We start from the raw sequence: 16,367 nt of genomic DNA, 5'->3' as shown, positions 1-16,367 counted from the left end.
TAAATAAAAAATAAATCTTTGGGAGAATAGACATTTTGATAAGATTAACCCTACCTATTAATGAGAGGGGGAGATGTAACCAAGATTGAAGAAGCTTACGACAGTCTTTAAGTACTGTGGATAAATTAACTTGGACTATTTTATTTATGTCGTTTACAATTGTTAAACCTAAGTAACGCATAGAGGTGCTGGGATGAAGTTCTATAGGTGGATTCTCATCATTCCAGATAAGCATTTCGGTTTTGGTTGCGTTTATCTCATACCCCGACACCTGTCCAAAAGCGCTAGCCAGCTTCACTATGGCAGGGAGAGCCGTAACGGCCTCTGATGTTAAAATAAGTACATCGTCGGCATATAATGCCACCTTCCTCATCCAGCCTTGATAATGAAAAGGTTTAATGGCGAGCTCCTCCCTTAAATATTGCGCAAAAGGTTCGATGTAAAAATCTAAAAGTAAGGGGGAGAGTGGACAGCCCTGTCGAGTTCCCCCTGTGATAGAAAAAGGGCTTGATAATTCTCCATTAACGAGGAGAGATGCCGAGGGATTGCTGTACAAAAGACTGATCACCCTACGAAAACCACCCCCCACACCAAACTTGGCCAGGGCCTCCGACAGGTAAACCCAATTCACCCTGTCGAAGGCCTTGGTTGCGTCCAGCGTCAGGGCCGCCAGTGGGAGGTTATTAGATGTTGCTATATCTATGGCACCAATTAGATCAAAGGTCAGTTCATATAGTTGTCTTCCCTTTAAGAATCCCTTTTGATCCAGATGAAGGACCGATGGTGCGATATTGGCCAATCTTGATGATAAAACCGTGGTAAAGATTTTATAGTCCACATTCAGAATAGATATTGGCCTGTATGACCCACATTCTTCCTTCGGTTTACCTGGTTTTAAGATAAGGGTAATAGAGGCACCATCCCAAGATGTTGGAGGAGACATACCTTCTAAGAGAATTTGGTTAAACAACTTTGTAAGAAAAGGAGCAATCTCTGAGTCTAAGAATTTATATAACTCAGCCGGAAGGCCATCGGGACCCGATGCTTTCCCCTTCTTAGATTTCTTAATAGCTGATATCACCTCACTCTCAGTAATGGGGCTGTCCAGATATTGAGATTGTTCCAGAGAGAGGAAAGGTAAGGTGATATTATCCAACCAGCTCTTGACAGACTCAACCGATATCACTTTGTCTTCTTTATAAATAGCCTGAAAGAATTCCCTAAATGCCTCCCTGATGTCATCATCGGAAGAGAGATTAGTGGTACCTATTTTTATGGTTGCAATGTTGTTCCGGACCTGGTCTACTTTGGTCTCCCAGGCCAGCAGTTTGCCTGCACCTTCACTATATTCGAAGTGGGCCAACTTGCTGGCTTCCCACCTCTGTTGGATTCTCAAACTCAGAGTCGATGCCAGGGTCCCCTTCAGGGTCGCCAGTTTGTTATGTAGGGGGTCTAATATTGACCTTGAAGATCTATTACTTAGATCTATTTCCCGTTCGATAGCAGCCATATCTGATTCTATAGAAGAGATCGTTTCGTTGTAATTCTTTTTCTGGAAGGCTACTTTGGCGACAATCAACCCTCTCAATGTTGCCTTATATGCATCCCAGATAATTTTATCCAATGCAGTTCCTTCATTAGATAGAAAGAAATTACGTGTCTCTGTTTTTAAAAACGAAATGTCCTCCTCATTAGTGAGTAAGGAATGATCAAAGGACCAAACCGTCAAGGTTTTTTTGCTGCGAAGACCCATCACCAATTTAACAGCAGAATGATCTGAGAGGTGTGACGGGAGATATTCTATTGTTCTAACTGAATCGACCAGTCTTTGGGTCATTAAAATGTAGTCTATCCTAGACTTATGGTGATACTTATAATTCCTATAAGAGACCCCCTGTTGGTTTCCTGATCTTTGTCGCCAGACGTCGACGAACCCTTGCTGTCTCATGGCATCTAACAGAAGGGATCTGGTTTTAGACAAAACCCTGGAGCGATTGCTGGGAGACTTATCCAGGATGGGGTCCAAGACAATATTAAAATCACCGGCTAAGATAATGGGTCCTGTTATTGATAGTAACTTCAAAAAAATTGTTTCCAGTATCGTGGGGTCATCCTGATTCGGACCATAATAGCCAACTATTGTAATCGAAACCCCAGCAATAAGAACTGTCCCAATAGCCCACCTGCCTGAAGAATCCACAACCTTTGAGATTAAGTTGGCTTTGGCTCCCTTTTTAAAAATGATTGCAACCCCTCTCGTATGGGATGTTTGTGTGGTAGTGACCATAAAAACAATCCATCTATTCTTTTTAATTATTTCCAACATTTCAGTATGCGTAAGATGGGTTTCCTGCAATACCATGACCTGCACTGCCGATTCTTTCAGATATTGTAGAATTCTATTTGCACGGGGCTTTGTGCGCAGGCCATTGATGTTCCAGGAAAGGAGACTTATACTACTCATCTTAATTGGTAGGACAATTCAATTAATATTGCATCAAAAAGATACGTTTGTAAAACTGTTAAATGTTTGTACCCAACAATTATAAGTAAGATATGTAAGATATGTGAAATGTATAAACCAAGAATTGCTATTCCAAAAATTTCCAAACTGGTTATTGAGGACATTTTATGTTTTTTCCACCCCTGTGCACTCACCCGCTCGAGTTGAGAGCCCCCCCCCTGTGAAGAACACTTGCATTATCTAACCGGAACATAGTCCCAGTAGATAGTGCCCCACCGGTTGATCCCCTACAGAAAAGTCCAACCGCTAACTATTCAGGTAAATAGACCTAAATGAACCTAATGAATAAGATGATTTTTGTGTTAATTTTTCTTTGTGGGTTTTTTTTTAATCATTCCCCTTTTCCCCCTTTCTTTTATGTCTTTTTTCCAGTTTTTTTTTTTTCTTATCCAATCCCTCTCTGTTTCCTTTTAACACATGTAGCCACATGTGGAGATATGTACCACTGATCATTATTATCAAAATTAGGACTATGAAAAAACAAACATCAAACTTATTGAGTCCATTTAGTGCTAGGGAAAGGGGGAGCTATCTATAATCAAGATTTATACCAAGATTCCTTCCATCCAAGCCCATTTATGAGTCATTACTGGGTATTCGGATCATTATTATACTTTTATACTTTTGCCCTAAGAGGCTGTTTTACCCAGATCCATTAACAACTCATCTGCCGCTTGTACTGACCTAATGTTATACATCTTATTATTATGCATAACTTTTAGAGCAGCCGGGAACATCAGCTGGGCCGTTGCCCCCAATCTTCTGAAAGTATCCAGGCGTTTGCCAAACTCCCACTGTTTTTCCAGCGTTATTCGGGACAGGTCAGATCTTATCAAAAAAGTAAAGCCCTTCCCAGACAAAGACTTTTGCTTCAGGGCCAAATTCAAAATACGTTCCTTTAAAACGTAGGTGTGAAAGTTTACCAAAATCTTTCGTGGTTTAGAACCCTGAGGATTAAGCCTAAAGGGGTCTCTATGTACCCTCTGGATGTCAACAGACAACTCCTCGGTAGTACGTTCTAATGGCAAAGCTTCCTTCAGTAGTGAGACGATGTATTGCTTTATATCGGACCCTTCAGAGCCTTCTGGGACATTTAAAATGCGGATATTTTCTCTTCTCGCATTATTCTCGAAGGTCTCCATCCTCTCACTAGGGGCCAGATCTTCCTTTGTGAGTTTGACTATATCCTGCCTTGCCTGATCCAGATAAACTATATGGACACCTACTGTTTCCTCTAATACTCCCGTTCTTATGGTGAGGTTTTCGATGTTACTGTCGAGGGACTCACAATAATTTTTGAACCCTTGTTGATTGGCTGCAGACTCAGCAAATCCTTTCCTTATCTCCTTAGTGAGGGCTGAGAACATCTCTAGTACAGAGGCTGCCGTCAACGGAGCTTGAGATATTAGAGGAGGGATCGGTAAGGAATTAGTCTCGGGTTGAACCGAAATTGCTGAGGCATCTTCAAATGGCCCCCCAGATGCACCACCAACAGCACCCAAATCAGTAGAATCTGATTCTTCATCCTCTTGAAAAAAAGCTGTAGTGGGGGATTGAAGTTCTCTCAATTGCTGCTCCAAGAACAACTGTGATTGTGACTGATGTTGGTCTGGCTCTCTTCCTGGATCTAGTAATCCTCGCGAACTAGCCTCTTCACCAGAGGTTACATCGGTAGCTTTAGCAAAGTCGATTATTTGATCAGGGAATTTCCCGTCTTGAACCGACTCTTTGGATAATACTATATCCATTGATGTGAATGATTTTACCACTGATGTAGTATTGGAATCCGATTGTCATGCCTCGGGTCTCCCCTACGCTGTCCCTTTAAGACACGGGATATTTAAAGAACCAGGGAACAGGGAACGACGCTTCACGTTCTAGCGTCAAGCTTCCCTTGTTTCCGGTTCCGTCTATTCCCTGTTGCCTGACCTAGCAGTTCCTGATTAGCTTTCCTGTTCCGTTGCTGGTAGAGCGTATGCGTCCCCTGCCTTCTCCTATCTCGGGAGACGCTTACGCAGCATTGGTCGGCAGTGTTCCGCTGCCTTCGGCGTACCTCGAGAACGCCTATCCCCCTCTTCCCCTTTCCGTGTGCCTCGCCCGGCGGCCGGGCTTAGCTCCGCCATCCGGCCGGGCACAGCATTCTCCGGTGTTGATAGAGAGCCTGTACACAGCGCCGGAGTGTACTTCCTTGTCATCCACTGGTTGTGTTCTCCACCCGGCGGCCGGGCTTTGCTCCGCCGTCCGGTGGGATTCATTTCAGAGGGTTCTTCTCTAATTGTCCGCAGGCTGCATTCTCCACCCGGCGGCCGGGCTTTGCTCCGCCATCCGGTGGGGATTGTTTTCCCTATTGGTTTTCAACTACTTGTGTACTGCACCCGGCGGCCGGGCTTAGCTCCGCTGTCCGGTGTCGGTAAATTCCCCGGTTATTATTTTCTTAGCTAGTTAGTTAGTTTTGCTCCCTCACTATTTACCTGTCCCTATCCTGTTTCCACCTAGTCCCTATTATTCCCTATTTCCAGAACATCAGCCATTATCGCTGAGATAATACTGGAACCCTATTTCCTTGATATTTGGTGGCACTCTTGCGTGGATCAGGGTGGGTGCATATTCCACACTACCAAGAATCGCGGTAAGAGCGCACATGCGCTACCAGTCTTTTATTAGTACAATAGATACATGTATATGGATTATATGTTCTGCTTTGGTTCTTCTAGATGGTGATACACTGTGTAAGATATCTCCAGAAGTGTTGGGTGGAAAGTTCATTATATGCCACACAGTAGTGAAAGTGTCTTCGAAGGCTGGTCCATTATAGTTGATGTAAGAAGGGAGTTATATTGGCCGTTATCGTACCTAACACCATCTCACCTGCAGGTGCTCAACAGCCTATTGTGTCATCCCTGTTATAGCTCCAGACGCTGTGCCATTGTCTTCACCTTCACATGTTACCTCTGCTACATAATAAGAACATGGGGTATGTGATATGGTTGTATCTGTACATTGGTATATTCTAGTTACTGGATTAGAGCTAGAGTTGTTGACTTCCTCTTGTCATTACAGCCTACCTGTTTGTTCCGGTTCCTTCCGTAGAGACACCATCGCATTCACTACTGGAGAGTACCATCAATCATCATTGTCTTCCCCCATCTTTCCTTGTTTTGTTTCCCTGTTTTCCCCTGGCGTGTCTCTCGTACTCTAGTGCTTGATAGAGTCGGAAGACCGTAGGGGAAGGCTGCGGATTACTCTTCGGATTCCTGACGCTCCTGTGGAACCAGCCTGCAATCCTTACACCGATATCGATGCCATGCCTTGACTTTTTAAGCCTTCAGAAAGGTGTATAATCTGAGGAATGGCTTTAAAATAGGCGCGAAGTGAAGGTGTTAGCTTAGAACCTGCAGGAAGTAATACTTTAGTGTCCTTAGAGTTAAAACTTTCTTTTGCTTTGGATTTAGCCCTCACACTTAAGGCTTTAGACTTGAATTCGGTATTTAGATATGAAGAGGGTTTCTGTTTGGATAGTGTTTTAGTTACTTCTCCTGTTTCTGCCCCCCCTTCTAAGGTTCCGACCTTCTTGAGCTCTACCTTCTTTTTCTGTCGGCGACTTCGACCACACTTAGCTCCGCTTTTGGGAGTATTAGGTAAGTCATTAATTGCATAAGATGCACCAGATGTTACTGACGTATTCTTGTCAAGAAGGGACTGTGCTTGCTCCCCTACCCTGACCGCGTTACCACTCAAATCAGACAGAGTGATCTCTAGCAGTTCCTGACTGATAGAGCTGACGTTAACCAATTCCTGCCCAAGAGACCCCTCCACTGTTGAGGCAAGAGCAGGTGCTTGTGAATATTGGGGGACTTCGTGAGATTCACCCTTAGAAGGAGAAACCCGGCTTATTTCAATATCCGCGGCAGTGTGTCTTACAGGCTCTAAAGCTGTCTTTAACCCCTTGGGGGGAGAAAAAAAGAGGTTCCTCAATCTTTTCCCTTTTCTGAGCTCCAGGGCGGCTATGCAGATCCTCAGACTAAATAAAGTGCCCAATGTATTTAAACACTTATTAGTAGAATTAGCAGGATTTGAGGGAGATATTACGTTGTTGCTGAATCCTGATTGATTTGGAGTGTAGATAGCTTCAAAATCTTCCCCACTCAGTTCACTACTGCTCTGACTATAGCAGATTCCAAAGTTCTGGGCAAAAATAAGCAACTTACTTTTGGTCGCTGAAGCCTCACCTACTCCCCCGTTACACCCGTTACCTCTGCCGCCGCACCCGCAGCCGTCCTCCTCGCTGCATACCCTCCAGTCGAAATCGAGAGTAAGGGAGCATGGAGGTGGAAAGAGGACTCCTGCACCACACCAGCCGCTTCGCCAGGCAACCACCATCGGGACGGAAAAATGAAGAGCGGGATCCGTTAAAAGTAAGCGAAGATATTTTCAATATCTGCAGTTACACAATTCAGGAAAAGTGCCTCATTCAGGGCCTCCGCGGTCGCGCACTCATCTATTCAGCGGGACTGTCCTGCGGGGATCGACCTGAAGCACCGCGGCAAGCTAGTGCGCCGCTGCCATGTTCTTGTCAATGCTTGTTGAACAGTTCCCGGAACTGTCTTCTCCAGGGGCTTGTTGATGGAATCCTGGACCGAGGCATCCAGGGCCTCAACAGTATTCTCCTCAATGGAAGGATTAACCACTTCCTCTTCATAAACATCGTCCTCCTCATAGGTAACCCAATCCTCCATGGTGGAGCCAAATTTATAAATGGACCTGCTCATGAGGTAAATAATAAATACTGATAGGAGTAATTGGGGGAGCCAACCCACAGCACAAGCCAATCACCAGGTACCTAGCTCCTCAGCCAAAGCTGTAGCCAAGTTCTTGCAGACCTCAGGGCGTAAAATGGAGCAAAGAGCAGTGAAAAGAATACCCATGAGGTGTGCTCCCTCCAGGCCCAGCGTTTTAGCAGCCTGCCAAGTGTAGGGGTTCTGCTCAGGAAAGAATCCGAGGTGGAATGGCCAGAAAACCTATAAAAAACGGGCAGTACCGATGTGCATAGCCCAATCCTATCAAAACCCAGCTCAATTGGGCTACGCACATCGAAACCGACTAAAAGTGAAAGTAAAACAAGCTCCGAGCGCTTCCGGCCAATGAGGGGGGCTTCTATGCTCAAAATTATATCAATATTACCCCCGCCAACGGCGGGTTGGTACCGGTGATTTTTAACACTTGGAATCGGCCCGCAGCGGCCGCTGTATGCAAAGGACCCGCCGTGCGGGTGAATCAGCTGGGGAAGACCGCCGCAGGAGCGTCACGCACCCCTCTCGCCTATCGAGAGAGACTCAACCGAGGAAACCCTGTGCGCGATGCTCGCACTGCTCAGTAAATCGCAGGCCCCGCAGGGACGCATCGGCAAGCCGTGCGCACACCCCCGTTGACCGCGGCGTGTCGCGGTCGGCCGACCAACACAGAACAAAGCTGTTGGAAGCCAAAAGTGGCAATAACAATAAACAACAGTGCAAACACAGCAAAAATCAGCGCGACAATGCGTAGAATAACGCTCAAGCGGTATATATCAAATACATATATGTATCGAGTAATACATTAGCATAATCATAAGTATTGAGTAAATGCACTTAACTGGCTGTGTGAGCAGCAAAGAAAGAGGAAGATATCCGGTATTGACTGGCTCTCATGGGCTATGACAGGATGTGATGTGTTGTTTGCATCATGGGAAATGTAGTTTTTGATGTCACACAAAATTTTATTGGCTGCTGTGTGTAGCAATAAATGAAAGAGAAAGCATAATACGAAGCCTCCGGTCCTGCAATAGAGTCCAGCATCCCGGGTAGAACTTTGAGATCGTCTTCGAAGCAACAGCAGGCGATTATTCCCAAGTTTTCCCTTGCCCACAATGGTGGCCTCTCCTTCCTTCTACAGGCCTCCCGTCTGTGGAATTGCCTGCCATGGTCTCTTAGACAGGTGCATGATTTACTCATCTTCAGGAAGAGGCTGAAAACCTGGCTAAATTCAGCAATAGTCGAAAACCCCTCCCTCTTTTAGTATAGTTTAGTATTCTGTCATGAGGTATTTTTAGCGCCGGGATATTCTTCTGAGAAGCCGTGCGTTTTATAAATTCCAATTTACATTACATTACCTGCAGAAGGGAGGCACCCAGGATTCCCTTCTCTCGCCTTGGCTTTCTCTTCAGTGCTGTGCAGAGCTCCTTGATGTCAGCAGGAGCATCGGGTGTGCAGTAGAGCTCAGTTTATATCCTGTCCCAGGATTATTGGCTGAAATCCATCTGTCCAATCAGATTAAATTTGCACCCCAAATCTTTGAAGGGGGCCTTTGAAACTGTAGGTGAACCCCAAACAATCTCTCCTCCATTCAAGACAGATATTCAAGACAGACAGCAGTACGAGGCCTTGAAACCTTCTAATATAGGATAGGAGTTTGAGGAGCTGTGAGGGTGTCCGGGTGAGACAACGAGAAGGGGACTGGAGGCACTGACTACAACTAAGACTTTGATACTCCCTACAACAGAAAGCATTTCACACACATCGAGGTCCCCATCGCTGCACATGGGAACCTCACCGCACATGTCCACATGCACTGCATCCTATAGACCGGAGCGTGACAGCACTGAGGCCCTCCTCATAGCAATAGAGTGCTATACAGATCTGTGTCACAACATGTATGCTACACATGCCATACATACAGATGGAGTCCAGAAATGACATACTACACAGAGTCAGAAGGTAGTATTAGTCACTCTCCTCTGAGTTAGAGGCAACATCTACTCCACTATATACTCGGCTGCCACAAACCTTAAGTAGTGTCATGGGCAGGTCGTTGGAAGAAGATCCATTTGGGTTAAAAGCAGGACAACTCTGGGTGGACCTCAGTCTGCTCTGCTTGAGAGCAGGGGGGCTCCTGGTGCGGGTCCCCTCCATGAGAAGATATCCTGGGTCAGGATAGTAAAATGGAAGCAGTTTGTCACATGGACACTGCGCCTAAACCTTTGACAGTACAGTTCACAGTCTCAATCTGACTGCTGCCATCCTGCCATACTCCATGCTTGGGGTCGGTGCCTGTTATCTTGGCTGCCTGTTCCTTGTTGCGGACTCTGCATTAGAATGTTGCCTGCTCTCTCACTAATCCTGCCTGTTCTCAGCCGCGGCACTGTATTAGGTTGGTGCCTGCTCCGACTTGCAGACCCTGTAAAGGGCTGGTGTCTGCTCTCTCAGTCTGGCAGGTTGCTTGTCACAGACCCCTTTATGAGTTAGTTGCCTGTTTTGTGTTGCAGGCCCTGTAAGAGGCGGGTGTCTGATTCTTGCTTCAGACCTTGTAAAGGCTGGAACTTGCTCTGTTGCAGACTCGCTCAGCAGACAACAGTCTGACTCCTGTCATAGACCATGAAAGGGCTTGATGTCTGCGCTCACCCTCTCTCGCTGCCTGTTTCTTGTCTTCTACTCTATTTTGTGCCTGCTGTCTGTTCTCTCTCACACACCTGTATGAGGCTGGCACCTGTTCTCTTGCTATGATTGTCTGTTCGCTGTGGCAAGCACAAATGGGGCATGTGCTTACTGTCACTTTGGCTCCCTGTTTTCTCTGTCACAGGCCCTTTATGAGGCTGGTTGCTGTCCTGTTGTCTTCCTGTGTCTGTTCTCTGTCACAGACCCTGCCTGCCGTTGGTGCCTGCACTCTTCCTCTGTCTGTTCTTTGTCGGAGACCCTGTAGGACTCTGGTAACTGCTCTCTCAATGTGTCTATTCTCTGTCACCAACCCTGTAGGAGGCTAGTACCTGCTCTCTTCCTGTGTCTGTTCTCTGTTACAGACCATGTATATGTTTGGTACACACACTCTCGTTTTTGTTGTCTGTTCTCTGTCACAGACCCTGCCTCGGGTTGGTGCCTGCATTCTTCCTGTGTCTGTTCTCTGTCACAGACCCTGCCGGGGGTTGGTGGCTGCACTCTTCCTGTGTCTGTTCTCTGTCACAGACCCTGCCTGTGGTTTGTTCCTGCACTCTTTCTGTGTCTGTTCTCTGTCAAAGACCCTGCCTGAGGTTGGTGCCTGCTCTCTTTCTTTGTCTGTCTGTTCTCTGTCACAGACCCTGCCTGGGGTTGGTGCCTGCACTCTTCCTGTGTATGTTTTCTGTCACAGACCCTGCCTGGGGTTGGTACCTACTCTCTTCCTGTATTTGTTCTCTGTCACAGACCCTGCATGTGGCTTGCACCTGTTTAGAACGAGGTTCTGATATGTTTATTCAGTCAATGAGATGTAGATGTAACACATTCAAGAACGGAGCCAAAACACTGACACCATCGTCTGTGTCCTTCTCTGTGATACTTAGGGCTGGTGCTTAGAATCTGGATGTGTGTGGCTGGTATTAGCAAATAATAATGGCCTAAGACAGGGCTGTGTACTTGCCCCCCTTCTTTTTGCCATATTTTAGCAGATCTGCCATCTACTCTGGTGACTGACAGAAGTGCTAGCCCAAAAGTGAATTGGAAGCAATTATCCTGTGGCTGAAAAAATTTAATTGCAGTTATTGTGATATGTCCCATAGGCCATTGTTGAAGGCCTACAATGCAATGAATACCCGCAACGTCAGTATGAAGCAGAAATTCTCAGCCTAAGCAGTAAAAGTACCTGGGATAGCGAGGAGCGTAAATGCATAAAATCGTTATTGTTACTTCCTAGCTCATCAATGATTCAGGAAATACATTGGAGTTAGGAATGACTTCATGGAATGTACAGGTGCAAGTGGGTCTACTTAGATTCTGGAAACATTTGGGGATAGGAGTAGATACGAAAGTGTCACAATGGTGTGTAAAAGAGATTCAGCATAGTGAATTAAAATGGGCCAAGGCGATAAGAAAGAAAGTTAACACCATTTGTGAATAGTTGATGGTGAAAATCGATCCACAAACTGCATATAGATGAAACAAAGAGTGTACTCAGATCTTTAGGGAAGGAGACGTCTAGATTGATCGAAATGGAGTACCTGAGAAAGAAAGAATCTGTGAAGTTTATGAGAAATTGTTGGGTGAAAGAAATCTGATACCATTATCTAGACACACTACCTAACCAATGGCTTAGAATGGAAGTACAAAGGTTGAAAATTGGTATCAATCCTGCTTAGATAAATGGTAAAATAAAAACAGAATTGATGCGACCTGATGGTAAATGCACATGAAGGATGGGTATGAAATGTAATAGTTTACACTTCTCATGAGTGGTGCACGCTTAGAGTGTGAATGCATCCCTGTTATAGAGGCACTCCTTGGGGTTCATTAAAGACTCCAAAGTTAGTTGTAAGTTTCTTTCATTTTTTATAAAGTTATTGTTGATTCATGATATTGGAGGCATATCACAAAAATCAAATCGTTTCACGATTCAAATCATAATAGATTCCAAATGGTTGAACTCCAATGCATTTCGGGCTACTCCAGCCCTTTGTCCAGGAGTATTGAAAACGAAGAAGATATAACAAGCAGTCAGCTGGATAAAATTGAGCAAATGAGGTTAAGACAGTGTGTATCGTGCTCGTGATTAAAAGAACGTTGGTTAAAAAAAACGTCACCAAACCATGATGTGAAAGGGAAGTGCGTTGGTGGTGGGTTAGAATGTGATTCGGCTGTGCTTAAGGATTCTAAAAAGTGTGAGCGTGGGGATGCGGTATTAACCATAACTTACGGAACGCGGAACTCCGCTAGGGGCTTTGCAGGCTAAAAAAAGTAAAAAGGTTGAAGGAGTTATTTAGTTCTGAATTCGTTGAAGAACGGGTATCGGCATAAATCAGGAACGGTGGTGAAAAACTTACTTAGTAGCGCGAACGCTGTCGCAGATAAACGCTGCCGGTGTGCTCTCGGGGTGGAGTTACGTGAAAGAGTGTGATAGGATATTTAACATGTGACAATGGGTTGACGCTCCGGGTGAGGAAGGCTAAAAATAAAAAACGGGCTAACACGGGAAGTAAGTTTTCTAATGAAAACGTAAACACACTAAGTGAACGAAACTGAAAATAAAAGATGGACTAATGTGGAGACCATATTAGGTAGGGGAAAAAGGTGATAGGTAAGAAACTAATGTGAATGAAAGATGCTAGAAGATGCAGGAAAATTATACATAAGGACACATTGTGGAGCAATACATGTATCACATTTACAGATAACAGCTGAATTCTGTACGGTCATTAAGTCCGAGCGGTTTCAGTGTTTGAAGACGATAGATCCATTCCATTTCCCGTTTTAGAAGGAATTTACGATTGTCTCTTCCTTCGATTTTTGTGATGGTTTCTAAGATGATGAATTTCAGTTGGGCGATGGTATGTTTGAATTAAAAAAAATGAGCGGCCACGTTAGATTTATCATAATTGGTACGAATGTTCGACTTGTGTTCGTTAATACGCATTTTGATTTTTCTCTCTGTTTTTCCTACATAAAGTTTTCCACAAGGACATTTGATGGCATAGATTAAGTTTGAAGTATCACAAGTGGCATTGACGTTGAGTTTGATATTGTGGCCTTTCATGGGATGCGCGATGTTATTGCCTCTGATGATGCAATTACAGTTACTGCAATTCATACATGGGCGGGTTCCTTTGTATTCTTTGACGGTTTCAGTTTTTTTTGCCAATATTTCCTTTATATTGTTGCTGCGAGTGTAGGCAAATAGAGGTTGTGTTTTGAAAATGTCTCTGAAGTCAGGTTCCATTTGTTAGATGGGACAATGTTTGAGGATGATTTTCTTAAACGTAGCACTAGACGTGGAGAATTTTGATACGAGTACCATACGTTGGTCTTTTGGTGTGTTTTTTTAATTTTATTTCTTGTCTGTTAGTTGCTTCGGTGCGTTTAATTGCATCCTCAAGGACAGTTTCAGGGTAGCCTCTCTGCAAATCGGTCATGCATTTCTTTGATTCTTTGTTTGAATGTAGTTTCATCAGATACGATGCGTTTAACTCGTAGCATTTGTGAGTATGGAAGATGTTTTTTGAGTGATCCCTGGTGGAAACTAGTGTAATGTAAGGTATTGTTGCGGTCCGTGGGTTTACGATGCAAGTCTGTTGTGAATCCATGGTTAGTGTTTTTAATGCTGACATCCAGAAAGGAAAGGGCAGTTTCACTTATTTGCCAAGTTAGTTGTATCCTTTCGTCCTTGGTATTCAGTGCAGTCAGTGCGGTTTGTAGGGAATCTTTAGTGTCTTTCCAGATCATAAATAGATCGTCAATATATCTAACGTATAGTATGATACTGTCTTTGATATAGTTATCGCCGTAAATGTGTGTTTCTTCAAAGTTTTGCATGTAGAGGTTTACACATCCTAATGAACTGTTAAAAATTGTTAGCTCAGCGAAAACAGTTTTTACGCCCACATTTCTTAAAATATGGTACTAGGCCACGTATACAAGCAATTGAACTTCTCACTGATATGATAAATCTTGAAATTGCAATAGCAGTTGCGAAGTATATGCAGGCTGTAAAAAGGTTTCTTATGGAATAGGAAATGACTGGCTGTAAGTTAGGTTGAAGCAATGATGTATAGGGATTTTAGTGACATTTGTATCCTTTTAAAATATTTTAAAACAGGGTTTTTATTACTATTTGGAATATATATGTGACATATGGGTGTGTATACAATTGATGAATGGAGCTTTTTGACAAAATTGAGAGGAAATATATGAAAATCAGGCTCTCAGAACAGAGTGGGATGATGAATTTGTAATTATTCTAGAATATTTATATAAAATGTCATGTTTTTATGTGGTTTAAAGACAAACGGTCCAAATAAACTTTCTTTGTGACTTGACTTGTGTAGCTTGTACTTACATTATTAATGTATGACTGGTACGTACCATTTGGGTACATGTGGCAGATACTGTAGTGACTCTGTTTTGTAAGTAAGACCGCACTCTACGGATCTACACTTATTTTTTTGCACTCTCATCTCTGCAGGTAAAACTTCAAGAGTGGCTGCGTCTTCTGAAGAAAGAGGAAAAATATTTTGTGGAGTATAAAGTCAAGGACAAGGAACAATATAAAACGATGAGGGTGAGTGGCTGCAGTCAGTGCTGTGTCTCTGTATATGTCTGTGCCCATGTCTTATTATGACCTCCTATAGTTCACGACACACAGAGGCTGGTGAGTCGCCCTACAGACTGGGTCATGTCCCCCCCCCCCCAAATAAATATACTGACCGGAGTCACTACACTTGGATATTGGAGCTGAAATCAGCCAAGGGCTCGTCCTAAAATACATAAAAACAAGAATTACTTTTCTGACCCTAAGGTTTTACTTTTATACTTTCACGGTGTGTGCATGTGTGCGCAGGTGTGTCATTGTCGGGCTGCGAGTACGTACCAGCGTGTGTGTGTGTGTGTGTATATGTTCATGCTTAGGTGTACGTGTCTCAGTGTATGTTCATGTATGGATGGTCCTCGACTTATCTTTGGGAGTGCATGCATGTCTGCGCATCTATTTGTCTGTCTTTTTATGGGCTTGGATTAGTGCTTGTGTGTGTCTGCATTTATGGACTTTGAGACACAGAATATGCAAATACATGTGCGTGTCTACGTGCATGTGAGGTTGAGGGTTATGTATGCTTTAATCTGGATTTATTGGCTGTGAGTTTGTACCTACATAAGTGAATGCCTGCCTATGAGAATGTATATCACAAGGTCTGGTGGCATTTGTCAGTGTGTAAATACATGTGTGCATTGTGTATGTATATGCATAAGTCTGGAATTACACAACTGTGAGATTTTATATGCATCTGTGTGTGAGTCTTTATATGTATGGATGTGCGCCTTTATGAGTCTGTACATGCATGGACTGAAGTTATCCATTTGGGAGTTTGTACAAGATTTGTGTGAGTGTGAAGATTAATATGTGCATCTGTATGAGTGTGCACCTCTGTGGGGTTGTGTATGAATGGATCTGGAGTTATCTATCCATCTATCAGACCAAGCAAGCCTGCTGCAAGCCCCTTCCTAATCAAAGGTTTTTGCTATGTAATTGTGCTACGGTATTGACATCCAGGACCGCGAGGAGACCGAAATAGGCGCAGAAGGAGGACGTCCCGTCTTGACGGGCGCCCCTCCCGGTACCTGCAAACGGCTACAAGTAACACGTAGCGAAAAAGGAGTGGGAGGAGAAGTTTTGGGAAGACCTCTTGGTAGCAAGTAAGGGAAAGGATGCAAGGGGTTTCTGGAGTTTGGTCAGAACTAGGAATAGGCCAGATGTATCGCTGGTCACGTGTAATATCCCCGCTCAGATCTGGTACAACCACTTCGAGGCCCTGTACTCTCGACCCGAAGGGGACCTTAGTGAGTCTTTTTCCTTGGGGGATGATGCAAATGTTAGTGTGTTAGATGGCTTTACCGTGAGGGAGGTGGAGGCCGTAATTAAGTCCCTGGTTCCATTAAAAGTAGCTGGGCCGGATGGGATACCAGGTGACTTGCTACGAGCCGATCCCAAGGAATAGGGGCATCTGGTCGATATGCTACTAAATGCAATCGTGGGGGGCGCACCAGTACCTGATTCCTGGAAGGGGGCAGAGGTTGTCCAGATATTCAAAAAGGGGTGTCGGGACAACCCCGCTAATTACAGGCCCATTAGTCTCATCGACTCTTCCCAAAAGGTGGCGGGATTCCGTTCAGGTACCGGGACGATCGAACAGGCCTTTAGGCTGATGCTCCTGTATTGGAAGGTGATGGTGCTGGGCAAGGGCAGTCTTTACTTGGCCTTCATTGACCTGAAGACTGCCTTTGACCTAGTACCTAGGGAGGAGCTATGGAGGGTTCTGCAGGGGTTGGGGCTGCCCCCTATATCCTGTCGCTCTTGA

General features: G+C 44.5%; 1 protein-coding gene across 1 annotated transcript in view; it reads left to right on the top strand.

Annotated features, from left to right (window-relative positions):
- Positions 1-16,367, top strand: part of LOC144754208 (E3 ubiquitin-protein ligase TRIM39-like) — a 266,530-nt gene that overhangs the window by 10,117 nt on the left and 240,046 nt on the right. The window contains exon 2 of the mRNA XM_078641793.1: positions 14,480-14,575. Coding sequence (XP_078497919.1) covers positions 14,480-14,575 — 96 coding nt within the window. The remainder of the gene's footprint in view (positions 1-14,479; positions 14,576-16,367) is intronic.

The sequence above is a fragment of the Lissotriton helveticus genome, chromosome 5_1 (assembly GCF_964261635.1).
Source record: "Lissotriton helveticus chromosome 5_1, aLisHel1.1, whole genome shotgun sequence".
Lineage (NCBI taxonomy): Eukaryota > Metazoa > Chordata > Amphibia > Caudata > Salamandridae > Lissotriton > Lissotriton helveticus.
This window is presented reverse-complemented; position numbering and strand designations above follow the sequence as displayed.